Below are 27,552 nucleotides of genomic sequence, written 5' to 3' on the forward strand. Positions count from 1 at the left end.
CAAAGGTGAAGTGCCAAAGACTTCCATTTGCTTTGCACTTCAGCTGAATTTTGCAGTTTTGGAAAAGATACATGTTGTAAAATAAACTTGCAAAGAAAGTGCCAACATTTCCAGTTTCTCCTAGTCTTTCCTACACAAAATACAGGTACATGTGGAAGAGACAGAACTGATAATGCCGCAGGTATTTAAAGCCCAACCCTGAAAGTCAAGAAAACTAGTTTTCATTCATAGGAGCTGAATAAAAAGATAAACTTGTTTTAAGTGTAATTAAGTCCTGAAGGGTGTACCCATACATCTAAGGGAATTTTTCCCCAGTTCTATGAAATCAGCTTTGTTTTTAAACTTTTTTGTGCTGTGATGTTGTCATTATTTAACAGCCAGCAGTGCATACCTGTCTCCCAGGGATTCTATGCTCTTACTTTCACCTTTGCATTATTTATTGCAAGAGTAGGTGTAGTGAGAACTTCCAGTGCTCAATGCCAATAAACAACAGTAACTGGCATCACTCTGAAATCACTGCATTTGCGAGGCAAACCAGAGAAACTGAGATAGAAGGTGCACATGTCAGGCACATCTCAATGGGTCTTGGCCACATGGTGTGAGTGGTAACTAAGCAGAAGGCCCTAGAATATTATTGATCCTGAATCCAGTGTTTCCTGCTGACTGGACTGTGACTTCTGCAGAGGGCAGATTTCCCACAGGTCTCAAACTACAAAGCACAAAAAGAAAGCCAAAGCTAGCTAGCTAGCACTGATGAAGAAATGCACAGAATGTGATCTTTTCTGCTCTGTGTCTAAAAGAAAACATTGTTCTCCACAAGTTCAATTCCACTAAGTCTCACTCCTTTCCTCCTTGCAAATCTGTCCTGGCAGGATGGACAGAGGTATGATCCTCCTGTTTCAGCAGTTTCCTTTCAGGACACAGAGGTTAGGAACCCTCTCCACAATGGAGCCTCTTTCCTGGTAGGAGGTTTCCAGGAGGGATTTCAGTTGATGGCTTTTTGTTTCAGTGGCAGACAGGGGAAAACCAGCTCTCTCAGCAATTGTTTTGCCATCCTACCTTTGTTCTGGGAGCCTTAGGCTGTGTTCTGAGCTTAAACACTGCCTGCCCAGCTCAAACCGGCCTTGTTAGTTTTAACCTGCAGTTCTGAGAGATGCTTTTTAACCTTACTAGTATGTTGCTTGAAAGACATCTTTGAAAAGGAGCTGTTATGAAGAGAAAGAGACCACAAAGTCAAATGGGAGACTCTTATCTTTCTGCTTCTTTTTCTCCTTTAGTACCTGATTGCTGAATCTGTATTTATGTGTGATCTTATCTTGCAAGAAGCCTGAATACACAGCTCCTGATTTCATTAGGCACACTCTGCAAGTACTAATGGAACGAATCTCAAGGTGCATTACAACACAAAGCTTTTGAGCCTCATAGAAAAGAATTTGCTGGAAACCCAGCCCCCACTCACAGAATAAAAAGAATAAATTCAAAACCAGAATAAATTGCAGCAATATGCCCCCCAAGATCCTTCATCTACAGAAAATGGAGGCTACCACATCAACTCCATTATGAACATTCCTTCTTTTTAGTGGTGCCTTCCTAAATAAAATGTCTGCTAAAGGCACAAGGTGCAAAGAATCACTTGATACTCCTCAAGAAGAAGAAAGAGTCATTATTGAAGGAATTTCTTCTTGATTCTACTAATCCAGACCCACCTGTTTTCAAGTCAGCTCTGTCCTTCATGCCACTGAAATGCTATGTCCTTTGTGCTTGGTCTCCTCTACCAGTTACAGCTCTGGGGGTAAAGTTCACAAGTTTTATCAGAGTTTAAGGGTCAAAGATATTTCTACGACAACTATGGACTCGCAGGTGTTTACAGAAATAATAATTCCATAGTGAATTGAACCCATATAAATTCAGTCCAGAATCTCAATATTTCTGTCAAATATTTTTTTAAATGTTCTGAAAGGGCTGTCTAGGGAGGCCTCATAGTTCTCATGCACAGCTGATAGCAATCCTAAGGATGAATTGGTACATTTAGCCCCTTCCATTTATTGCACAGAAAACTGTGTTACCACTGAAAACCAATGGCACAATCTTCTGGTTTAACCCATAGAGTAGTATCTTACTTGAGGTACAACTTGACACTCACAGACAAGAAGGGAGCCTCACAGACAAGACATCAAAGAGTTACAGACATTAAAGTTACCTGTGCAAAGAAAGGAGAGTTTTCCCCTGACTTCAGCACACTCTCAGTCCCACAATTAGTAGATCCATGAGTACAAGAGACAAGCAAACATGAGGCAGAGGAGCAGCCCTCAAATACTGTGCCAGGTACCTGGCCTGCTGCTTTGTCTGCAGCCCTGATGAGAGAAGGGTGTTTGATTACACCAGCACACATGGAACCCGCTGGTGCTTCTGCAGGCAGGTGTTCCCTCCTGTGCTCTCTCACGTTCTCCCTGCGTTGTTTATTTTCAGACACAGAGAACCCAACTTCCCCATGCTTCATCCCAACTTCTCCACCCCCCCAACCGCTACTAAAGATGAGGAAGTACTTAATTAATTTAATCTTCCCATGGAAAGGTGCAGTTGGCTCCACTGGCGGCAAACTTATCAACCTTATCAGCCTCTTGGTTTGGCTGATACAGCTGCAGGCATTTGAGCAGCAAACCCTACTGCTTAATGCTCCTTTGCTTTTTTCTTTCTCAATATCTGCATAAAGGCAGGACAAGATGAAGACACATCCATTTTCCCTTATTCTATTGTTGTTTCTCACAGGCTTCCTGGCAGCAGAGAGCATAAGCCCAAATGAAGCAAAGCTGAAGCAAACCAAGCTCCCCAAAATAAAGAAGGAGAACCATGTCCTCTTGCTGAAAAAGAGCAACTTTGACAGAGCATTGAAGGAAACCAAATACCTCCTGGTGAAGTTCTGTGAGTATCAATTTCCCTTCTCTCACTCTGGTGGCTCTGCAGAGAATGACTGATGTTGGGGCACTCAAGAATGCTGGTTTTACCATTGCTTTGTCCCCTAGTAGTCCTTGTTTGTTTTGGTTTCCTCTATGTATCTATTTCTGATCATAACTACAGTAATTTATTCTTTTTTGGGGTGGTTAAGTACCAGTCTGCTGCATAAGACAGTGCTGAGTTGGCATTCTTTGCCTCCACTGCCTAATTTTGCAAGTGTGTGTTCACAGCAGTGATGGGTAAAACATATTAAAAAAAAAAAACCAACCAAACAAAAGTTAATCAGAGAGTACTTTTCTCCCTCTTGCATTTTCATCAGCACTTTGTATGAGATTTTTTGGATGGTATCTCTCCTCTGTGAGCATTTGGGCTTCAGGGATTGTCTTCTTACAATACTTTGATATCTGTAATTACATTATATTGTCCTTTTTCCCTGAAAGGAGTGCTTGATTAGGTAGAGGCATGTTTGTGGTCCTTCTTTTAGGTTCATGTTCATTCCTCCTGGGGAGCAAAACTGGTGGGGTTTTTGAATAACCAACCTTGTTATAAGGTCTGGCCATCAAGTACATCGCAAAGGCAAAAGGCAAGAGGCAGATCCTTGTGATGTTACCCATATAAAAGTTCAGATGCTGCACAATTTCCCATGCCCCAAACAGGGATCTGCCCTGGCCAGCAGCTTGCTGCTAGTAGAAACCCTTTGATCAGCATAAGGCAGCAAAATCTTAATTTCTTTTGCTTGGGCTTGACTTTGTTCTGCTGAGCCAAACTCCCTGAGCTCAGTGCACACATCCCCTTAACCTTAAATTACACAAACACTTGCAAACCAGACCCCCTTTGGCAGCAGGTGCCAGACACAGGCACAAGCTCAGCCCCCAAACTGTTCCATATTTGGAAGGGATTTTCAAAATTAAGGCAATATTCGAATTTTGCAGAAGTGCATCTAATTTGGTCTTTTGCATCACTACCAAATGGGAATTTTACTGCTGATATATAATTATAATAAAGTAAAATATAATAAAAATAAAATATAATAAAAACATAATATAACTATATAAACTAAAATAAAGTAAAACAAAAATTAAAATAAAAATAGTAAATAAAAAATTAAAATATTAAAAAATTAAAAATGAAAAGAAAAATAAAATTAAAAATATTATATAAAATATAATATAAAATATAGTATAAAATATAAAATATTATATAAAATGTAATATAAAATAGGATCTAAAATAAAATATATTATATGATATGATTGATATTATATGATATTATATAATAGCAACAATAACATATTATATAGAATAAAATATTTAATTTTCATATTAATATATATTATTATATACAGTATAATACTATAGCAACAGACAATAAAACTGATAATAACATAAATAAAGAATATAATGAAGACAATAAAGTTAATAATAATACTGATGTAGTGTAGGTCAGCCTGAAATGAAAACACTTGTACTTTCAAGAACAAAATCTAAAATACACTAACAGATTCAGGAAACTAAAAATATGTTTGGATCATGCCAAACATTTCATTAATCCTGAAGCAAGGTTATAAAACTTCAAGTGTTTTTAATCTTTCAGAATAATCACATTAGAAAATTATTTAAAACATAGTGTTTTAAATTTTTAGATACTTCTGAAAGTGTTGAAATTTTGGAAGATTTTTTTAATAATAGTGGAGGATTTAAAGCTATTTGCCAAATTCAGTCTGCAGTTGTATACTGTTTTATTTCTCTGAAGATGCATAATTTTGGTGAAAAAATAACTTACCAGAAAAAACCCTTAGTCATTCTCTATTCTGTATTGTAAGAGCTGTCTCAAAGCACAGTATCCAAGTGACCAGGTCAGAGGAGAGTTTGTAAACAAACTTTCTTGGTACAGGCAGAAATTATCAACAGGGAGATATTGCAACACCCTTCAGGGTTGCAACCAAGTATGAGCAGAAAACAGACATGAAAGAATTCAGAAAGAGACAGGAGATGGAGGAAGAATTGTTCAGAATAGAGTAGCCCAGGGACTTGGGCACTCCAAGGATGTGGGGGTCTAAACCAGGCTTCCTTGCCCCATCATCAGAGCAGAATGTTGGACCTCTCTGATCTCTCACCTCCCTCACACATGGCTTCTTCCGAAAGGCAGGACAAACAGACTCTTCCCTTCCCCAGCACATCTTCCAAAACACAGAGATGATGCTCTGCTCCCCAAACACACCTTGCTCCAGTGATCCTCATCACCCTCTGGTTTGGATCAAAGGCCTTACTGAAAACTCCTGGATTGCCTTTCCCCCACAAGCATAAAGGCATCCACAGTCCCTGGACAGAATGATGGAGTCACTCCCAGGAGTGATGAGCTCCACAGCACTGATCCATCATCTGGGAATCACTGATTCAATCTCTATGGTTCCCTTTGGAACATGCCACTGAACAGCCTCTGGGGCAGTGACAAACTGTCCTGCAGTGGGACACTGCCCTGGGTGTAGGAAACCTGACTCCACAATGCTGAGCGAGCTGATTCCTTTGCTGTAATAATTGCATTGCCACAGCACAAGGAGACTAAAGATGGGACCTGCACAGAAAAGCCATAATTCTATATCTTTTATATGCTACTTCTAAAAAGTATATCTAAATAAATAACCTGTGTTAACAAGGAACCATTAAAGAAACTTTGGTAATGTGAGAGAAAACAATATTGCCCAGATCACCCATGAAATCTATGAGGCTGCCAGGAATCAGCTTCAGAAACCCAGAATGAATGTGAGACCTGAGCTCTTTTTCTTCCTGACTCATTAGAGATCACAGAGAGTGGGAAGGAATCCCAGGCTTCCCAGAAGATAGGATTTCTTCTGGTGCTGCACCAACACCAGAAAAATTTGAGCTACAAACTTTCATTCAAGGCTGTGCCTTAGATCACCTCTCAATGATAAGAAAACAAGAAAACCTTTCCCTGTTGCATTGTTATTTACTTACCAGTCCCACAGTATTTGTCAGGTGAGGTTGGCTTTGACGTTTTCTACCCAGTGACGCCCAAGCCCTTTTAGTACCTGTCAGTTCCACCCTGACAGTGTCCCAGGTCTGCCTTCCTTCAGGAAGGGTTGCTATAAATACATGCTGACTTTCAGCCAGGCAATGCATGGATCCCTCTGGAGCTGGGCAAAGTGCACAGGGCAAGTGCTGAGAGTGAAAACAAAGCATTCATCCAGAAACCCAGCGCTCTTCCTCTCTCATCCCAGCTCTTCTGTGCACCAAAACATGTCTGAAAACCATGCAAGCATCACCCAGCAGTGTGTGAGTCCTGCCCAGCACCTCATCTCAGCACTCCATTGAAAGTGCTCTGCTGCTGCAGGCTGTGGCATCTCCCAATCCACACTAAACTGATCAGAATTCCACACAAATGCTTCTGAGCACATGAAATTCAGAGCACTCATCAGCAGCAGAAGGTAAACCTCAGATCAGTGCTGCCTGCATGGGAGAGTTTCAGTGTTTACACTGCACACTGCCTGAATAGAAGTCCCTGTGTTGACTTTCACTGCAGAGAAAAGCAAATAAGCACCATAAAAAGTCTCTATCACTCTAACAAATATGCCTATCACAGAGAGAATAAAGTTTGTAGACTTGCCAAAAGCACAGCCTTCAGAGCACATGCTAACACCATTTCCCCCAAGTTATCAGAAGAATTCATGGAAAGACACAGACCCAAGTGAATGCTTGATTCCACAGGCTTCTGAGAATGCCTGCTGCTGTTCTTTCCAGTGAAAAGTTTTCAAATCCTTGATAAACGTGGGGATAACCTAAAGACAAGCACACAAGTGGTGCAGACATTGTGCTGCTGCTTTGTGTGCTAAGCATGCTCCCATTTATGAGGAGGTGATGTTTACCTTTCCTGGCAGAACATTTGTACATCTACAGAGACACTGGGTCAGCCACAGTATTCCTGCAACCTGGGACTGAGATAATGACATTTAATAGGCAAGATGAGGGTTACTCTTGAAGACAAACATCTCCTTTTTAAAGCACAAAAGCTGAAGGTGATGTTATTAAGAAGAAATTGCAGTTACCTGCAGCAGAATTACTTACTAGCATGGGTCCCTCATGGAGGTGTCTCTCACATGCTTATTTTAGTGAATGCTTACAATAATCCAAACTCAGAATAAACCCTGATGTTTATATAGAAGGAAATCTCAAATGAACTGCAAACCTTGGTTAAGAAGTGGAGAGGTCAGCACAGGAGGTTATGGCTGTATCTCACTCTAGAAGAACAGGAGAATTCAAGGTCACAGAAGCAAGCTTGCAACTGCAGCAAGATTAACATCCTTCTACTCTGATATGTTAAATGTGAATCTCTCCTTCATCTCAAGACTCTTCTACAGAGAAATTTATATATCTGTAGTGCAACTGTAAAAGCAGCCTGCACAGATGAGAAATGGGACTGCTGAAATGGTTTTGTGACCATGTCAGAAAAGAACAGCCAGGAAATCAGTATCTGGCAGGACAACAGGCACATTCACAATGACTGCTGCAATCCCTAAACCACCAGTTCGGACAGAGTAATGGGATTGGAGGACACCAGCAATTAGCTAAAGGAAAATTAACTCATTGTGCTTCCATGTACACCCACTTCAAGAATTCTTTAGGGTAATTAAACACATTCATGTGCCAGCAAAAGATTTATCTGTCCACATTTCAATATATTTTAGCTCAGTAAACTGCACCATGAAAAAGAAGTAGCAGCTTACTCAGGTTGTCAATGCACTGAAGAGGGAAGAGTCGAAATACAGGATATCTGGTTCTCCTCCCACTTTCAATTTTCAAACCCTTACTTTATCCTTGTTTTTATTTACAAAACTACTGATATGGAAACATTCTCCCATGTTAATACAATGCTGCTCTTGAGCTGACAGCCTTTGAAGGGCCTCTAATTTCTGGCAGCTGTGGCACAGCACACTGGTTTACACAGGTGTCCTGCCACCCACACTGCCTTCCTTCCCTGGTGACCCTGTCACAGCTCTGCTGCCTCCTCTCCGTGTCTGCTTTGTTCCCTGCTGATGCTCCTCGAGTTGGGAGCCTGGGATGCCACCTTAGCCCCAGCAGCTGCTTCCTCATCCCATGGCCTGAAGTGATCGGTGTCAATAAAAATCCAAACCAGAGGAAGCCAAACAAAACTCGAGAAAAGGCTCCAAAGAAAAGGAGTGATGATTTCCTGCAACACTCAGACTTGAAAGATAAAGCACCTGGGAGGCAAACAGAGAATGAGTGGAATGAAAAGGAATTGATGGAGAGCTGAAGAGGAGTCTAATCACTCAGGAAAGCAGGGGAAAGGTGCATGATGGATGTTTCCACATGATTTCTGGGTAGTCAAGGAAACAGTTTTTATCTGTCTGTTCTCCCAATGAACTTGTGTCTCACAGTTAGCAGGTTAATGGTACTTAAAGTTCTCCTGTCTCTGACTGCAGGAGTCCTGCACCTCTCCCAGCTGCAGCACAGAGCTGCCAACTCTAGCAATTCTCATTTTCTAGCATGCTGCTTACATTCTAGTTAGCTGCAACTCTGACTACTCAGGCCATTCAGTGATAAAAGATTATTCCTAAAATATCTGTTTGGAATGAAAATATTTTAGAGAAAAATGGATCCTACACCCTCTTCCCCCCAGACAATTTACCTAAATGTCTAATGTCTAGGCTTAATATTTATTTTGTATTTGTGAAACTTCAGCTTCTGTTTCACCAACAGTTTATACTGCCCCCTCTTATTTCACTGTGCAAAAAGCATTTCAGCATCCACTTTCCCAGCTGTGGTAGAACAGCTGTGCAACCTCAGGTTATTAGGAAAGAAATGTACTGAAATTGCCTCTGGTGTAAAACACTGACCTAGAATTAGCTGAAAGCTGCTGGATCCTGGTTTGCTATGGGGTTTGCTGCTCCAACTCCACTCTGTCCAGAGCCACACACCCTCCCTCTGGGAGAGCCCAGTACCTGCTCTGGGCCAGCCCTGCCACTTGCACTCTCTGTGTATCAGCACTCTCAAACTGCACTGCAAGTACTCCATGTCTTATTGAATAGCCCACCTTTGCAATCATTTTCACCAAAAATACTTCATAAAGGCTCAACACTCAGTGTCCCTAGAAGCAGCGGTATTTTTATAGGGTAGACATGCAATTTCTTACATTAACAGGTCAGCTTTGCAGGTTTTCTGCTGTTGTCTCTAGAGCATATTCAGGTACAAGTGGAGATACTTTTCCTCCCCTTTTTTTTAGTGCTAGGAGATAACAAATTACAATCATGCTGAGGAAAAGTTTCATAAGACCATTTTTATCAATTTGAAATAGAAAATTAAAGTTTGGGTAAAAATTCTTTGAAAAATCATAATATGCTTATTTGATGAAGCACTAATTTTAGAGGCAATTAGAACACAACTTGGGCTTGGACTGTTGTCTTCAGGCTTATTTACTTTATTTAGAGAACCACCTTCTCTCCATCACATGGTATCTGAGTATCCCCTGAGCAGACTCTAAGTTTTATTCTAGTAACAGGAGCCCTCTGGCATATTAGCAGCTGGAGCAGCTCTGCCAGTGCAGGGTCCTGTGAGCCTCTGCCAAGATGGGTCTGTCTGTGACTGGATGTGGAAGGGCCTGGCACTATCACTTCAATATTTGGAGAAAATAGCATTATTTGATGCTAATATTCACATTGCTGCAACAGTAAGGTGGAAGAAAATGACTGATGGCTGGGATTCAGTGCAAGGATAATGATGAATAATGCAAGGAATGTAACTCAGCACTGAGTTAGAATATGGATTTGTCTTTCATATATTAGAACTCTTACAGAAATGTCCATTTACTTTTTGGTTATAACCACATTAGGCTATGTCTTCACAAGGTATGTTCTAGGGAAGTGCATCTGCTATTTTGTGAAAGAATAAAAGACAGTTGTTTTTTTACATTTATGTAACAGAACAGCTTTGGTGTTTGTGTATGTGCTTGTGCAGTTATATATCTGAACATGTGTATACACAAAAACAGCTATATATACACAAAAGAACAAATTTTGTGAAACCAAGTTTAACTGCATGTTCTTCATCTCTTCCTACTTGCAAAGTATATTGAAGAAACAAAAAAATTTATGTGCATAATCTGAAGAAATAAGTTTTGTTCTTTATAATAAAAAAAATTAACAAGACAGAGTATCTTGATTTCAATCAAAATTTGGGTTTTTCAACCCAAGCTGCAAAAATATAAAGCTCCCGACCTTTATCTGTTACTTGTCTTGGAATGCAGAGCAGTCTGTGTGCCTGGTTTCCTTCTCTTGCCCTTTATTAATGTTAATTTATCTTTACAGCTCCAGTGCCAGCCTAGAATGTCCCCTCTCCTTCCACCAAAGACACAGCTGCCATGTGAGCTGGAGATGGGCTGGCACACAGGAAAGCATGAGGAATACCTGTCCTTTCAAACATGTATTTGTGCAAAATATTTCAAACACCTTTCAAACACCACACTCTGCTCCTCTCTTTCCTTCCTCCATCTCTCCTCTGGTAAAGTGCTTTCTGCATTACAAAAGCTTGCCTCAGTGAAGTGCTGATCACAGAGTCCTAATGTGAGCAATATTTAACTCTGTCCTTCACCTCTGTTAAACTCATAGCCAGCATAGTCAGTCAAATTACTTTTTAATTGCTCCACATATTTTCCCAACAGAAGAATATTGAAATGTTTCTGGTTGTTCAAGGTGGTTGGTTCAAGGACATATGGAGTAGTGAAAAACCAGCATCAATACAAAGAAAGTAAATATAATCCCTCATTTACTTCTGAGTCATAGAAGACCTTATTCAAACCCTCCAGCTACCACTTGACACAACAGCCTCCACTAGAAAGCTTCACACTGTGGCTTATGTAACCCATTTGCTTTTGATTGGCTTTTTCCAGATGTTACTTTATCTCAGTCTTCTCAGAATTTATCTGAAGAATTTGCTGAGGCTGCACGACAGCTTAAAAAAGAAGCTCCAAGAATCCAGTTTGGCAAAATTGATGTGACACACCAACATGACTTGAGAAAAGAATTTAATATTCAAGCCTTTCCTACTGTGAAATTTTTTGTGAATGGCAGCAGGGAAGATCCCATAGACTGCAAAGGTAAACTGTCTCATGCACTGATAAGATAATGATCTGTAATGACAGGGTGTACCCATCTATTACCCTGCTGAGAAGAAAAATATAGATGCTCAGATAAAAATACACAAGGTGGGAAGCTGGTTTTGCCCATGGTGTTAAATATGCAATTGCTTCTGTACCAATACAGGAACTTGAATCTGAATTCATCTTCCAAGGGCATAACTGAGTATCTTCTCTCTATTAAGTTCACACAGTCCAATTAATTACTGGTGTTCTTCCACCAAGTACAGAATCACCCCAACAAGACAACTGACTCCCAGTTATTACAATAAACATTAATGACTTATGCCAAACAAGAACTGGGTCCCCAAACTGCTCCATTACTCTGCTGATCCACTACAATTCACATGGGAGTGTGTCTATAGAAACAGGCTGGAGCAACACTTCATCTAACTAAGAACTGGGAATTCTCTGGGTCCTTAACATACAGAACCACTTCCTAAGCTAAGGAAAATAATTTTGCCATTTAGCCATCAGAGGGAGCTCATATGTGGCTTAGAATAAAACATGGAATAATTTGAAGTATTTTACAGAAAGTTATTGAGCAAAGGCAACCACAGACTTGAGCAATCCCAGAAATCCAGGTCTTATTAAACATTTTTGTTCACTTTCAGTACATACAAGAAAGGTTATGTTTTTCATAAAATGATGAACTTTTACAGAGGTGATAAAAATTGCTTGACTTGGCCAAGCACCTCTTGGTGTACTCTGAGCACATACAGGTGAGTCACAAGTTTAATACAACAAACAAAAAAAGGAACTCAAAGTTTGCCTCCTGAACTTGTACACAACCCAGTGCTGAGATATCTTTAACTGCTGAGCCCCCAGTGGCTCCTGCTGAAACCTGATCTCAGTATTTTTAGCAACCTGCTCCTCCTTGCTATTGGATTTCTCACCAAGTTCCCAGCACCCAGACTTGTGCAAACAGCAGCCTCTGCACAAATGCCACCGAGAGCGTGATGTGCCACGCTGAACCTGTATTAGAGGTGCTGATGCCTGAAAGCAAAACCCCCACCTTCAGCCTCTGATTAAATCTACAGCATTGACAAGAAAACCTCTCTTAAACTGGTGAACTTGGCAGATTTTTTGTGTGAAACAGTGAGAACAGAGGATTGTAACACACACACAGTTGCCCTGCAGCAGAGCTGCTATTTCAGGCACACTTTCTAGCAAGATGCAGGAACTGGGAAACTGGCTGCTGCTCTGTGCTCTTTACAAGGCAGACAGCACCAATCATTTGGAGCACATGTGCCACCAACAATGGCTTAAATTACATTTTGTTCACTGGTAAATGTTTATGTGCAACACTGAGTAAAACATGTTTTACACAGTAAAACAAAAATGTACATGTTTGGCTTTTCAGCCACTGAGCTCTGGCAATTGGAAATGTGCACTCACCACTCACCACCCAGTGACTTCTCATACATGACTTGGTACATACTTCATGGCACAAAAAAACCTGCAAACCTTGCTTAAATAAATAAATTAATTAAACTCTTTATGGAAGATGGAAATTTTGATTGGTGTTCCTGGTAATGGACATAACATGAAAGCCAAATTCTAGGCTTTGTAAAATCATCAGTAATGACTTCAAGGTCAGAAATTTGCCAGTACACAGGCTGAGTAAAGGAACTCAATAGAAAGATTAACCACACAGAAAATATGCTTAGGGGCTACAGCACTGACATAAGTGACAAGACTTCAATTCTGCCTTTAGACAGCAGAAGTCAAGCACGATGTGGCCACTAGATACTGCTCTGCACTTTGTTCTGCAGCCTACATACTCCAGAGCAGATGACTGCCTGCTTCTCTTAAAAAAAAAGGAATTATTTTAAACTAGTTGCAGTGCTGTCTGCTGCAAAATTGTGGCAGTATAAGAGTCTGACTCAATTTTGATCTTGTCAGACTGCTAAAATGCACATTAGCAGGACTTGCATCTCTGATAATCCACTTGTACCATACATCTTGACTGTAACACTGAACTTTTTCTTTTTAATGTATGATTTTAATTAACCCTTACTCTGGTCCTGTCTGTTGTACAGAGATGAAAGAGCTAAGATTTTAATGGCCTGAGCCTCAGTTTGTTACCTCAAATTCCTCTGAAAACACGATAGCTTAAAAATTTAATTTTTAAAGAGACTCAATATTTTAAAACTTCTGAAAGCTTAGGACAGTTTACCAAATAAAAAGACTGACTATAATCTCAGTAAAACTGGTAGTAGTAATTTGGAAGCCAAAAGATGGAACAATCCAGAACTAAATGCCAACTTTGACACTTCAGCTTTGTTTCTTATGTCTAAACTGAAGTGATGCTATGGCCCCACAGAGGAATTTTAGCACGTCTCTGTGCCTATCAGATCTCTCCTGCAGCATCAAAGGAACAATTTTGGCACCTAATGTAATTGAACAAACAGTTCAATAAAATCTGCAATTGGTTTGAAGTCATTCTGGATTAAACCTTAGGTCGATAGCACTTTATAGCTCACTGTGATTTTGGGACACATGAAATCTTGCAGGACAGGTTTCCTACCTGTCTGAATTTCCTCATCTCTCCTCTCCATGTGTGATTAATCATTTAACTGGACATAAAACCATTTGCAGAGGTCTCAGTAAAAGCTGTGCCGATCCACTGTTGGTCTTCTAGAGTCACAGTAGTTAAATGGTGACCAGAACCTGAAGCTGAACTTGGATACCTCAAACCCCCTCTCAGTCAGCTTGGACCTCAGTCCTAAGGAGTCCAAGTCCATTTGTATTCAGCATCCTCTGCACCTCCACTGCCTCTGTTCTGATTGCACAGAAATTTCTGCCATTCATTTTGATTTTCATTTTAACTCTCTTTTCCTTCCACAGGAGTCAGAAAAGCCTCAGCCTTTATTACATGGGTAAAAAGAAGAACAGGACCTAGCACTGTTTTAATCAACTCTACTGATCAGGCTGAAGCCATCATAAAAGCTGGTGATTTAGCAGTGATTGGCTTCTTTAGGGTAATTATCTGGAAAACTCAAAAGGCTGGTTCTGTTGCAGCTTTGGGGTATACTGCTTGCTATCGCCACCAGAGCCCACACATCCAAAAGACCAAGAACTCACCAGAAAAATGTAGACCTTCAGTTTGTCTACATTTGAAAAAAAAAAAAATAACAATCTCTATCTATTTTTTCACACTTTTAGACAAGCAGAGGCAGAAATTAGGAAATCTTACACCACAGCACATTTCCTTAACCAGTACCTGGGCACAGAGACCCTGAGACCTGCTTCTGAGAGCAGGGTGCTCCAGCAGCGTCTGCACAGCCCTGGCTGGTCACAGCAGTGTTTCCTGCATCTTCAGAGAAAGGCCTTCTGCCAAACTCCCCCAAATTTTCCTGATGTGAAGAAGGCCAAATCTGCATGGATAGGAAGTCACAGAGTATTACCACTGTATATGATCCAACACATGTAGTCCTTTCTCAAGCAAATTCTACCATTTTCCAGAGCAGAATAAGGTTCTTAGGATTTGGGCTGAATGCTAGTGATCAGCAGTCAATAGAAATGCTGTCAGAGTGAGTAAAATAGAAACAGCTTTTTCCTGCTTTTTCAATGTGTCCTTGAGATCTTTAATATCTGAAAATTCAATCAAGGATTTTCTCTAACTAAAGAGACTTTTATTCTGTTATCTCTCTGCCCAGTTAAAGCACAATGTCTGGACTCATACCTGAACTGATAATATCCCAAATGTGCTGGCTACAGCAGATAGTCCAAGTTCTGTGGATATGGAAAACAGGGCTCATTACCAAAATGCCCCATAGTAACAAAGCTGGTGAGCACATGGAACATAACAGGACAAACTGTGAAGATGCTCAGTGCCCAGAATTTTGCTTTGCAGCAATCTGCTTGCAGCCTTTTAGGAAGGAAGGGAGGCAGTTTTCCAGTGCTGGGGGAAATTGAGAAGCTCTTTCTATCACAGTGATGCCAGAGAGTTCCCTGAACCACCCTGATAGCAGATATTGCCTGCAGATGTGTTTGACTGGACACTGGCTTTGCTCAGGGCTGAAATGACAACAGATGAGCATGAGCTAGGGCATGTCAGAAATTTAATGGGTAAAAGCCAACAAAACAGCGTCCAAGCAAATTAGGAGCCTTATTTGGGCTTCTATTACTCACAGATTGCTCACAAATATGAGTGCCAGGATGTGTTGGAAGGTCTCAGCATATAAATTACTATTCATCTAGCATGAAATAATTGATTAAATCAAATCTGGAAGTGCTGTTGCCTTTCATCCTGCTTATTTACTATTAGTTTGAGGGTGGACAGCACAGTGACTGCTTGACAGATGCAGGAGTCAAGGTCCCTGCCTTGAAGAGCACTCAGTCAAAAGCCCCAGATGTGCCAGCCAGCTCCTCTAGTGAGCAGAGAGCCCTCCTGCCACCCCTCACCTCCTGCCAGCTGTGCAGGGCAGCAGCAGCTGCACCATCGCTCCCAGGCTCTGCAGAGGGTGGCAGTGCCAGGGGAGGGCAGGGAGGACAGAGGGGACCCCTCACCATCCCTGCTGATCCAGGCCAGCCAGCACAAGCTGCGTCTCAGCACTCCTGGGATCCCCCTTAGAGGTAATCCTGGGAAGCATTATCCACTTTACAATTACACTTGGCTCTTTGTTTCACAGGGTTTTAGGGGCCTGCTTCACCTGGAGCTCTAACTCCTACACATCTTAGCAGGGTGTAGGGCAAAGTCTTAATGAATGCTCATTCTGGGCCTAGGAACTTCACAATGACAGTGTGGAAGTTTTCTGTGAGACAGCCAGAGATGTGCCAGAGATGCCTTTTGGGATGACAGCCAATGAGGAGGTCTGTGCCAACTACGGTGTCCAAAGGAACTCTCTCGTTGTGTTTAAGGAGGTAGGAGTACCAAAGTCTGGCAGGTAAGGTTTGGTGACAGCTGTGGGCTTTGGAAAGGCAGTTTGGGAATTTTTCAGGTTATATATAAATTTTATGCTTAAGGATCTGGATATAAAAGCTTTACTTTCCAATCTGCATTCTAATCAACATTTGCTGCCAAAGTTCAGTGAGATTTGCAGACATTCACCTCTTTTCTTGTGTGTTGCTTTTGACCAGAAAATTTCTTCCAGTCCACAACAGAAGAAGTGGCCAACACCAAAACCAAAACTACACAGAGTAGCAGCAATATTTAGACTAGGTAGTAGTCAGACCCATGATTTCCTGAGCAAGCATATCTCACAGATAGTGTGTACAGATGTAGGAAAGATCTTTCAGTATGTAAACATTACTGAACAAATTAAAACTGTCAGCTGTACCTTGAATTTTAGCTGTAATCTCGTTCTGCAATCTAGCTGTGACATTCATTTTACAAGCTATGGAATTTCAGTTGCTGAGAATCATAAAACTCTCGCTTTTAAAGCCTCTCATTTTGTTCCTATACTTGGTAAGGCCAGCAACCTCACAAACTTCACTGTTTGTCCAGGGAAAACCTGTGCATAATGAAGTGCTTGAAGATGGTAGGCAGAGCAAACTGGGCCTGACAAGGATAATCAAAACCTTTACCTTGGATTTGGTCACTGAATATAACATTGAGGTACGTGCATTTCACTGTGTTAGCAAAAGCTATGGGAGAAGGAAAGAAATCCATGCAGAAAGAGACCCAGGGAGCTACTCTGCACCTTAGGGAGTGAGAATTGTCTTTGCTCATTTGAAAAGGCCACTCTTAAACACATCTAAAAATGCCAGCAGAACCCAGCCTGCAGCCCTTGGTCTAACCCAGGCCAAATGATGCTTCTCTCTGGCAAGATGCATTTTCCTAGAGAAGATGAAGAGTGGCTGGTGGAACAGTGAGTTCTGAGCATGCAAACACCTCTCTCCTGTGGGGCCAACAACAAGGCTTGGGCTGCTTCTGCAGCAGAGAAGTGGAGTGGGAGGTTGGAAGGTCAGTCCCTAATCCTGGCTCCAAACATCTCACCCCAAGGCAGCCACAGGGAGCTCTGGGCCAGGGCAAGAAGGAAAGAAACCAGCAGAAATTGTTGCTAGTGCAGGTTGGAAAGGAAAGGAAAGACATGGAAATCCCTGCTTGCCTGGGGGACACCCCATTGCCTCTGATTGTAGGGTGGCATGAGAGGACAGTTAGTCCTGTGCAGGGAGGGAGATCCCAGCTGCTGATGCCAGAGGGAAGGGAAGGGAAGGGAAGGGAAGGGAAGGGAAGGGAAGGGAAGGGAAGGGAAGGGAAGGGAAGGGAAGGGAAGGGAAGGGAAGGGAAGGGAAGGGAAGGGAAGGGAAGGGAAGGGAAGGGAAGGGAAGGGAAGGGAAGGGAAGGGAAGGGAAGGGAAGGGAAGGGAAGGGAAGGGAAGGGAAGGGAAGGGAAGGGAAGGGAAGGGAAGGGAAGGGAAGGGAAGGGAAGGGAAGGGAAGGGAAGGGAAGGGAAGGGAAGGGAAGGGAAGGGAAGGGAAGGGAGTGCCCAGCCAGGTCTTGCCCCTACAGCTGCAGCAGCTGGGCCTCCCTGGGTAACACCACCCTGTGCTTTCAGCATCAATTCTTCTGTGTGTTTTATACAGGAGGTCAGACTAAAAGATCACAGTCCCTTCAGACTGTAAAAATCTGTGAATAACTATGAGGATTTTCCTGGAACAGAAAAAAAAAAAAACCTCTCAGCAGCTGCTGATTCTTCTTACTTTATCTGCTTTAAAACAATGAAACAAAATCCAATGGTTATGGAAATGACTGAGAACTAAGTTAAAAAGTAAAATTTGCAATAGCAGAGCCTAGGGATACTGATATGCTGAGCTTCTGATTCACTGTTCTGCCTACAAAGAGTGGAGCAGATGTTGAGTCTTTTGTTTCCCAGACATCTGTGAAGATTTTTGATGTCCCTGTTGAAAATCACATCCTGCTGTTCACCCCAATGAACTCGGAGACATTCAGTGAGATTTACGAAAACTACCAGTCTGCTGCTGCACAATTCAGAGGAAAGGTTTGTAACTCTGAATCCAGATTTGCAAATGGGAGCGCCAAAAGATCAGTGGAAAACCACTCACCAACATAACTGGTAAAAATACACTGCTGTCAGTCCATCTTCTAACGCTACCAACCATTTAAAAACAGTTTCGGTAACAATTATCTGAATTTGTTAAGGACAAGCTGAAAGATAAACTTCACTTGGAAGTGATTTTTTCAAAACACAAAGGCCACAAAGAGGAGCAGTAATTCCAGCTGCTCCAAATTTACTTGTTTCAGATTTTACAAATATAATTTTCTGGGAGTGTCTTCCAGCCAAAGGTAGTTTTAGCAAAATTCTGGCAATTTTTGGCTCTACCAGGGCATACCATGAGGATCTCAGAATATTCCCTGAAGAAATGGCTGGAGCTATAAAAACTGTGGAATATTGCAAGGTATATGCATAGCCTTGCCTGCAGCCACATGTTTTCATGTATAGAGACAGTTATAGGCAGTATACACAATACAAAAGTGTTTTGGTTTTCCATGGTGCTACTCCTGCTCCAGGTACATGAGACACTGAAAAATATTAATTCACCTTGTAGTAAAATATCCCATATTGGTAAATCCATATGGATTACAGGTGTTTCAGCTCTTTTGTCCTGTTAAGATTTATGAAGAGGAGTAACAAGCTCTACGGGAGGTAATTTAGAAGTGTTATTGAAAGATTTTTAAGATTTTAAGAAGTGTTATTGAAAGTGATAGCAAACCACTGTGAAGAGACAGAGGGAAAAGCTTCAGTACTTTTGGCTGCTTTAGCATTTGTTATTAACTAGGATCAAGGTGTAATAAAATCCACAGAGCTTCTGGGTTTTGGTCTTGAGACCAAAAATGATCCAACACAGTTCCTTGAATTTAAGGTTAGATCCTTCCCCACTGCCAAGCTCCACAGTCCATTTTCACCAGAATGGCTAAACCAAAGCTGGAAGGCCCAACCAGGTGCATGATTCTCTCTTTATCACCAGATACTGTTTGTTTTGGTGGATACTGGTGAAGCAAGGAACGGACGGATTTTTGAGTATTTCCGCATCAGGGACATCGATGTTCCTGCTGCGAGGATCCTCAATCTCACCAGCGAGGCCAGGTACAAAATGCCTGCGGATGAAGTGACTGTGGAGAACCTGAGAGAATTCTGCCAGAGCTACCTACATGGAAAAGCAAAGGTATGTTCTTATCTAAAGAGACAGCTCTCTACTACACTAGCTAAAACACAGCAAAAACTTGGCAGAGCACCCCCTTTTTAAATTAGAACAGTGTCCTGTTGTGATCACTGGTTTATTAATCTACTGTCACCCTAATTCATTAATCTACCATCTACAGATGTTGACTGAACATCCCTCTGTATTTAACAACTGAGGTGGACTACAGGTCCTCCAATGTAAATCCTGGATTGATCATTTATGCCCAAAATTTAAACTGATGCCAGCTGTTTTATTTGAGTGGCTTAAAAGCTCCTTATGCCTCTATCTTTCCAATACAAAAATGAAGATATTTCCTTTTCTTCGCTGGGGAGAGATGCAAACAATCATTGCAACAGATTTTAAGGTTACAGGAAAATCCAGTAAATCAAAAAGTGATGGTTTCAGAGGGGATTAACATTTGGTATTTGTTTAAAGCAAGTTTAGCAAAGTTGAATTCTCCCAGGGGGATCATTCCCAATGGTAAATACAGCATTTGTTGCCATAATGAGGCATCATCACACTCATGTGAAAAATGCATTAAAATGCTGTGCTTATTCAGTGCTCCTCAGGGTGAGTTACAGGGAGACAAGATAAAGCAGTCTGAGAGCAGGCAGAATTTAAGAAATGTGAGTAGGTAGATCCTGTATTTAGTGTTGGAAGGGAGCAGAGGGATGGAAGCAGAGGGGAGGTGGCTCCTTCCTCACCAAGATCTGCTTCCATGGGGCACATGTGCCTTTCTGTTACTGTGCCGTGGTGTTAAAGAAGAGAAATTCCCAGCTCCTGCACTCTAAATTGTAAAAGTCATGTGGGGATCATGGCTGGTGGTGAAAGCAAAGATTTAAGCAGCAGTGAACACTTCCTGGTGTGTTTTACATCACTTTTGAAGGCCCACAACACATAAACTGTTCAGTAGTCCAGCTTCTGAACATTGGAACAGAATTCAGGATGAGGAATACAACTGTGTTCCAAAAATCATTTTCAGACAGTCTGCTACAGAGTCTGTATTCAAGAGAGGGACAAATAGTTCTGAGCACCAACCACCCTGGGGTGTGAGATCCCAGCTCCTGCTGAAGGGAGAGGAGGGGGAACCATGGCTGACCAGGATGTAATGATAGAAAGGAGTTATCAGACAGCAACAGAGCACATTAGGTAATGTCCCATCAGACTCACATTAACTTGAGCCAGAGTACAGTTTCTCAATGTTCCCTGCACTTTCACAGCAATGTTTCTTTTTCTGCTTAGCAACATCTCCCTAGTGAAGAAATTCCACAAGACTGGGACAAGATGCCTGTCAAAGTGCTTGTTGGGAAGAATTTCAACAGTGTCATCTTCAATAAGACCATGACTGTATTTGTTATGTTTTGTAAGTATTGTCATTGAATTCAGATTTTAAACTGCTATAACATGACCAATTGGAAGGAAAAAAATCAAAGCTCATGCTTATATACCAAACTAATCTTTGCACTTTACAGAATCTGACCTCAATGAATTTTTAGTGTTTCTGGAAAGAATTGAAGAAAAATTTGTGACGTATCTGTGGAAATGCTGTGATACCTTTGCTGACTTAGTGTTGCACTGAGTAGCATTGCATCTCTTCAGTAAATATTGGTCAAGGCCATATGAAATCTCTGTGTTGTAAGACAACAGGACACTGGAACATTGTGCTGTACGATGGAAACGTGTTGCACAGCATGAGCCAGGCTTCCCAGGGCAGAAGGAGAGTTAACTGAGATTGTCTGCTTATAATGCTCTAGGATTAAATCCCAGATAGGAATTGTGGTTTTGGAAATTGTAACTCGTTTTTTCCTCCTCTGTCTGCAAGGGATGTGGCTTCCTTACATGACTCTTTCCAACAAGAAACCTCTGCTCTATCCTTGTACCAGCCAGCAGGGATTAGTTTGTGCCTCAGTAATTTCAGTAAAACAAACACACAGCATTAACAGCAGTATAGACAACTAGTTGTACTGCCCTCAATTCCAGAAATTCCTAAAGGTAGGACATTCCTGCCACCCTCCTTGCTGGCTGCAGCTGTGTCACTCAGAGGAGTAATTTTTACATTTCAGTATCATCAACAAACTGAATGAGCTAAGCAAGAACTGAACCAAGTCCTCTGGAAATGAAAGGCAGGGAATGTACTGTATTCAGTCAAGTGCTCCTGAAATTTTAATTCTGTGGGAACCAAGTGTGAGCATTGTTATCCTGACTGAGCGACTGCAACTGTGTTGTGAGCTTTTCAAAGGGACACTGGATTCTCAGCAGTTTGCTTTTCTGGTGATCTGCATCAGTGCAGTGCTGAGTCAAAACAGCACCATGACTCAAACTCCTCTTTCTAGAGTCAACATAGTGTAGTTTATTTGTTAGCATAACACAGTTAATTTTACTGTGCAGGAAGTATTTTGTAGTTCTGACAAGTACTACAACAAGGGAATGATGCAAGACTTCAGGTGGGTTGCACTGGTTATCAGGCACACTCCTCTAGCAAAGTCCAAGTTCTGTGTTTGTTACAGTCATGAGAGGCTAAAGAGAGCTAAAGCAGCGCTGCTATCAGAAATGTGTTAGTGAATAACTAGTTATCACTACATGGAAATGTGAAATTCATGAAGGGCAAATGGTTTCAAGCAGATATTTGCCACAAACCCTGTTAACCTGAAGGGCGAGATAGGTCCCAGTGATTGCACCACCACATGCACTTCTGTGTCCTTACAATTTTATTCTTAAATTTGCAGATGCCCCTTGGTCCCATGAGTGCAGAAAACTCCTGCCAGTCTGGGACAAGCTGGGAGAGCAATTTGAAAGCCACAAAGACATAATGATTGCAAAGATTGATGTCACAGCAAACGACATCCTGGCCGTGGCTCTGGATCGCTATCCCTTCTTCACGCTCTTCCCTGCTGGGGCCCATCACCAGGTGAGAACCTCTGGGGGAGATTGGGGAGGCTCAGCAAGCAGGGGGCTTGTGCACAGGTGTCCCAGGGAGAAAGGAGTCCTGTCACTAGGAAAGATTTGGTCCTTTCTGCTCAGCACTGGCTTCTGAGTAGGCATTGCTGCCAAGAACCTGAATTAGAGAGAAAACCCTTCTATTGTCTCAACCTGTATATGAAAGAAACCCTTCTATTGTCTCATCCTATATATGAGGAAAACCATTCTATTGCCTCATCCTATACATCAGAGAAACCCTTCTATTTTCTCAACCTATATATGGGGAAACCCTTCTATTCTCTCATCCTATACATGAGGGAAACTCTTCTATTTTCTCACTTACTCCCTTGCACTACAAGTCCTCAGAGCCCCACATCCTGCTGTTTAACCATCTCCAATCAGCCTGTTGGGTTCCGGCAACACTCTCAGCTTGGAGTGAATTTACAGACACCTCCCAATGACTGCAGTGCCTTTTTACTTCAAACCATGACAAGAGAAGTTCTCTGAAAGAACTGCTTGTGCCAGTTATTTCCAGAGCATGTATGATAAACGTCTCTAAAATGTTGCTACTGCTCCTGTTATTTTCCTCTACATTTTCACAAAACCCAAATCAAAACCTTTCTTCTATACATTTAAGCCAGTAATTTTACTTCGTTCTGATATCCTAGCCTCCACTGGTAATAAATATTTGTTGTCAAGACCAATGAGTTTTGCAGTATGCTACCTAATCAATCAGCTGTGTTACACAATAATTAGAAAATGCTGCTGAAAGTGGAGGCAAAAAAATATTAAATAGCTACATTCTCCATCTATGTAGATTATCTAATTAAAAAGAAAATATTGCTGAAGTAAAAAAAAAAAAAAAGATACCGCTATAATTAAGGCATTACTAAGCTTTTCATTTTTCTTCTTAGTAGTAAACTTAAATTAAATTCTAAGACATTTAGCCATGTCCTCATTTAATCTCTGAGAGATATTCCTCTCAGATGTGCATGCACAACTTCTGATGAATTGAACTGCAGTCCTGCACACTCACACAATGTTTATTCTTCTAGAAGAAAAACAGAAACACCTTAAACACTCAAAATAAATGTCATTTTGCAAAAAAAACCCCAAATACACAAACAAAAAATCCCCAAACCAGTAAAAACTTTCCTTGACTATTAAGGGATTGTGTCATAATTAAAAATACTCTGGAATTAAAGGGTATTTGAAATCTCAAGTTCTTCCTTGTGCACCATGATTTTGCACTACATCCCTCAAGTGCAGAGATTTCATCTTGTGCTTGGCTAGCAGTGCAGGTTCCTGCAGGTGTCTGTTTCTCTGGGTTAAGTGAGAAAAATAACTCTTACATACTCCCATGCACAGATTACTGCAATGAAAATGTTAACACTTATCCCCAGTAACCACTGCAGGAATCAGCTGCTTCTCTGCCTTTAAAGATCGTCAGGCTCAGAGAAACTGCTGTTCCAGCCATCATCAGAGTTTATAAAATCAAGACTCAGCTGAGAATGTTAATTGCCTCTGGAGAAATAAAATAATCTTTCTCGAGAAACTGAAACTTACAAACATTAAAACCATTAAAAAGTAGTTTCAAAGCTGCCACACTTTATATTAAAATTGAATAGAAATACCAAAATTTTAGTATGCAAAAAGTGTACAATTTTAGTGAACTCACCAGTGTGGACGTGTTTTCATTACAGCCCTTTGAACTCAAATCAGGTGTAAGAGTAACCCTTATAAAGCAGCAAAACGTTATTGGTCTCAGTGGGAGTGAGCTTAACCCAGCTGAGAATTGGTCTCCACCTATTTCTGAATACACTCAGATAACAGCAGACAGTTCCCAGTGTCACTTACATGAACTTCTACAACTTTTTTCTAAAAAACTTGTGCAAAAACCCTTTTATGCTTCCGGAGAGCAAAGGTTTTTTTGGGAGGAATCTTTAAAATACAATATGGTGCCTCGACACACTGAAACTACTTCTTTCATTAAACTTTCTCAGAAGAAAATCCTCAGGAAATCCCCAATTTAAGGTGCAGTATAAGAAAATTAAAGTTACTGTTCATCTTCATCCTCTTCTTTCAAGCTGTGCAACAGTGCTTTTCAAAACTATTCCAGAATTTGAATTTCCTTCAAAATCTTTGAACAGTTTTGAATAGCATGGCTGGACACTTAAAAGACTCTGCTCTTCAGAATATCTTGCCAATGTTTATTGTTAAGCACAAAAAAACCCCACTGATGTCAGTAGCTGGCAGGATCCCAAACTAATACCAGAAAATAATGGTTGTTTTGTATAAAAATCCTTTTCTTCTAAGGAATATACATATTCTTCTTTACACTCAGTTTTCATATAATATTGGAACCTGCTGTGCCTCTGACCTTGCTTTCTTAACTGCGCACAAAATTCTAGAGTTTGGTCAGTTTAAAGAACCCAAATCCTCCCATTTTGCCATTATTTCCAGAATTTTGTGTACAGTTACATACTTTAATTCTTTTTCAGGAAGTGGCCTATACTGGGGAATACACATTGGAGGCATTCTCTGAATTCTTAGAAGAACAAAGAAAGATGAGAGCAGAAGCAGGAGAGGAGGTAGGAATTTGATCCAGACCTGATCTGCTGTGTGAGCCAGGCAGGTTCCCAGCTATGAGACATCCTTGAGGTGGCTGCAGCCCATCACCCTTGTGGTCCCCTGTTTGTGCCAATTGAATCATGGCTGGTGCCATCCCAGCCCATCACCCTCCTGGTCCCTGTTTGTGCCAATTGAATCGTGGTTGGTGCCATCCCAGCCCATCTCCCTCCTGATCCCTGTTTGTGCCAATTGAATCATGGCTGGTGCCATCCCAGCCCATCACCCTCCTGGTCCCTGTTTGTGCCAATTGAATCATGGCTGGTGCCATCCCAGCCCATCTCCGTCCTGGTCCCTGTTTGAGCCTGGGTGGCTCTGGCCAGTTCATGGCTGGTGCCTTCCCCACAGCAGCTGCAGCCCTGCAGCACAGCCTGGCAGGCACACACCCACTCACATCCCTGCTCCTGTCACACAAAGCCTCATCCCCAGTGCTGGTGTCATCCCTGAGTCACACAGCAGCCCTGGCAGCCAGCACAAAGGAGCCTGCACCCTGGCAGGTGTGCAGCAACACCTTTTCCACCATTTCAGCTGGAAGAAACAAAGCCACAGCTTTGTGTCAGAGCTAGAGCTGTTCAAATCCCCATTGCTCACCTCATTCTGCTACATTCAGTGCAGCTTCTCTTCCTCCTAAAAGAAGGGCACAGCTGAGAGCACAGGATGTCCCTTCTCTGGGCAGTCTGGTTGTGACTGTTGCCAGTTCCTTAACCCTTTTTTCTGCACTGTAAATCACAGCAGAGAAGTGTTTGCTGTCCCACAGCTGCCTGTTATTTAATCACAGACACTTCACTGCTAAAAGTGAGCAGTGAGACTGAGCTCCACACAGAGAACTACAGGGAACAGAACAAATCCTGACGTGTAAATGGAGACACTGTCCACCCAGTGTAAGAATCCTGGCCCCTTTCTGCCCAGCATGAAGTGGGATCACAGTGTTAATTGTTATTAACACTCTTTTCAGTTGGTAGGAAAACTGGCTGTGGGTGGAGAAACAGTTTTAAGTTTGCAGATTGATTTCCACCAGAGGCTTTGATTTCCTCTGGCATTCAGTGCTTCAATATAATATGTAGTTACTGCTGGAGAGAGATGACTGGACTAGTACTGAAGGCTGCAGAGCAGGACCAGACACCCAATCACTGCAAAATTCTGCTTTCCAATACCCAAAGCCCACACCTGATGTCTGCCTCTTGCATGTTCCTTAGTGCTGTGCTTCAAGCAGATCTGTTGAGTTCTACACAGGCTTTTACATGCAATATTTGAGCTCTGTATATTCTGCTATCACTCCTCCATGCTTCATTTCACATAAGAGAATAAATAAAAAAGTCACCTTAGGAAATACCACTCAAAACCATGCTCTGTGTAGCAAAAGGGATAAGTAATTGGTATTTTCTCATCTGTTCACTTTTTCCACCCTTTCCTGACACCCACCACATTTTCCCAGAAGATTGCAATATTAGACCATTTGCAGTACAGTGCTTGATATGAACTTCCCTCTTTAAATAATTTCTCATCCTCACCTCAGGGCATTTACAAACACACAAGATAAATAGGGGAGTTTCTTTGGAGATTGCCAAACAAAGACAGTCTTGTGCCCATCAGCACACATGGTATTCTAAGTTCATATTAAATCTTCACACAAAGCTCCATCTAAACTTTGCCATTAACCAGTGAAAAGGTTTGAAAACAAAGTGCAAGTGCATTTTAGCAACAGCTGCACTATTTCTGACCTCATTAACAAGACCTCAAGTTCCTTAGTTGGAAAAGATGAAAATCTGCATTTCAACTAATCTTAAATTTATTATTATTTTTTTTAAGAATTACTAGAGTCTTTGTGAACATTTGTAATAAGCAATTTTCCTCTTGCATTTCCTTTTTTTAAAAGGATCCTTCGGGAGGAATCAAAGAGGATTTCAGCCAAAAGGAAACTGTAATAACAGAGAAAGAACTTTAATAGTTCAGAGAAAGAGAAACATTCTCAGGATTGTGGGGAATCCTTCCTGGAAGGAGCTCAATGGAAGAATGACTCATCTCAAGTGAATACAGAGCTGAATAAAAAATAAAAGTAAGAATTTAGTATCCATGGCTTGTTATGTGTGACTTCTCTTCTGAATCCAATTTAGCTCCTAGTTTTACTGGGATCAGTTCTCAGGGGTTCTTAAAATACTGTCAATTTTGCTTAAACAGTGGCTTTATTATAAAGAAAACTACTCTTCAGAAAGGTGTGTATGCCATGGCAAACAGACCAAGACATAAAACCACACTATCTTGCAGAACAAGATCTGCAGCAGGATTTCAACTGATTGCTCTCCAAAACAGCCCTCTTGTTTTCAAAGGGGATTAATTGCTCCCAAAAGAAGGGTCTAACACTACAAAAAGCATACCTAGAGTGATCTCCAGAAAAAGTCATTGAAGCTAGGGGCTTAGCCCAAAGGGGCAGCAAGGAACAGTTAATTATTTTTTTTATTATCAAGTAGTAAAAAATGCAGAAATAGAGATAAAATTTAATTCCAGTTAGAAAACTAATGTGGCTAACACACAAAGTCACAAATATGACTCACATTCTAGTTATGTGAGGTCCCTTAACCACATGTTAAAGAAGTGATACAGGTGAAACTGCTGGACAATAGTAATTTCTTCCTGCAAGGACCAGATAAAGCAGAAATTATTCTGAAAATTTGAAACCTTTTCTTACACAATTAAAGAAGGAAGAACACATCAGAATTTCATTTCAGAAACA

The 27,552-nt window shown here is 41.3% G+C and overlaps 2 protein-coding genes across 8 annotated transcripts in view; one reads left to right on the top strand and one right to left on the bottom strand.

Annotated features, from left to right (window-relative positions):
• Positions 1-6,099, bottom strand: part of LOC102071406 (acyl-coenzyme A synthetase ACSM4, mitochondrial) — a 28,124-nt gene extending 22,025 nt beyond the window's left edge. The window contains exons 1-3 of one of the 7 annotated variants that reach the window (XM_074552736.1): positions 5,931-6,099; positions 2,201-2,354; positions 1,707-1,786 (exon numbers count right to left, since the gene is read on the bottom strand). The gene's annotated coding sequence lies outside the window, so the exon portion shown is untranslated. Of the gene's footprint in view, positions 1-1,706; positions 1,787-2,200; positions 2,355-4,737; positions 4,794-5,930 lie in introns of those variants that run through there. The other 6 variants (XM_074552735.1, XM_074552729.1, XM_074552731.1 and 3 more) reach the window with 6 other exon arrangements.
• PDILT (protein disulfide isomerase like, testis expressed) lies at positions 946-26,883 on the top strand. Its single transcript, XM_005487704.3, is given in 14 exon segments — positions 946-962; positions 2,416-2,494; positions 2,496-2,574; positions 2,701-2,922; positions 10,876-11,082; positions 13,972-14,105; positions 15,853-15,990; positions 16,574-16,684; positions 17,945-18,070; positions 19,059-19,256; positions 20,517-20,637; positions 22,001-22,182; positions 24,695-24,784; positions 26,698-26,883. Coding segments are annotated over 14 exon segments (1,773 nt in total). The 3' UTR covers positions 26,767-26,883.
• Positions 26,884-27,552: the final 669 nt, after the last annotated feature.

Source organism: Zonotrichia albicollis, chromosome 16 (assembly GCF_047830755.1).
Source record: "Zonotrichia albicollis isolate bZonAlb1 chromosome 16, bZonAlb1.hap1, whole genome shotgun sequence".
NCBI lineage: Eukaryota > Metazoa > Chordata > Aves > Passeriformes > Passerellidae > Zonotrichia > Zonotrichia albicollis.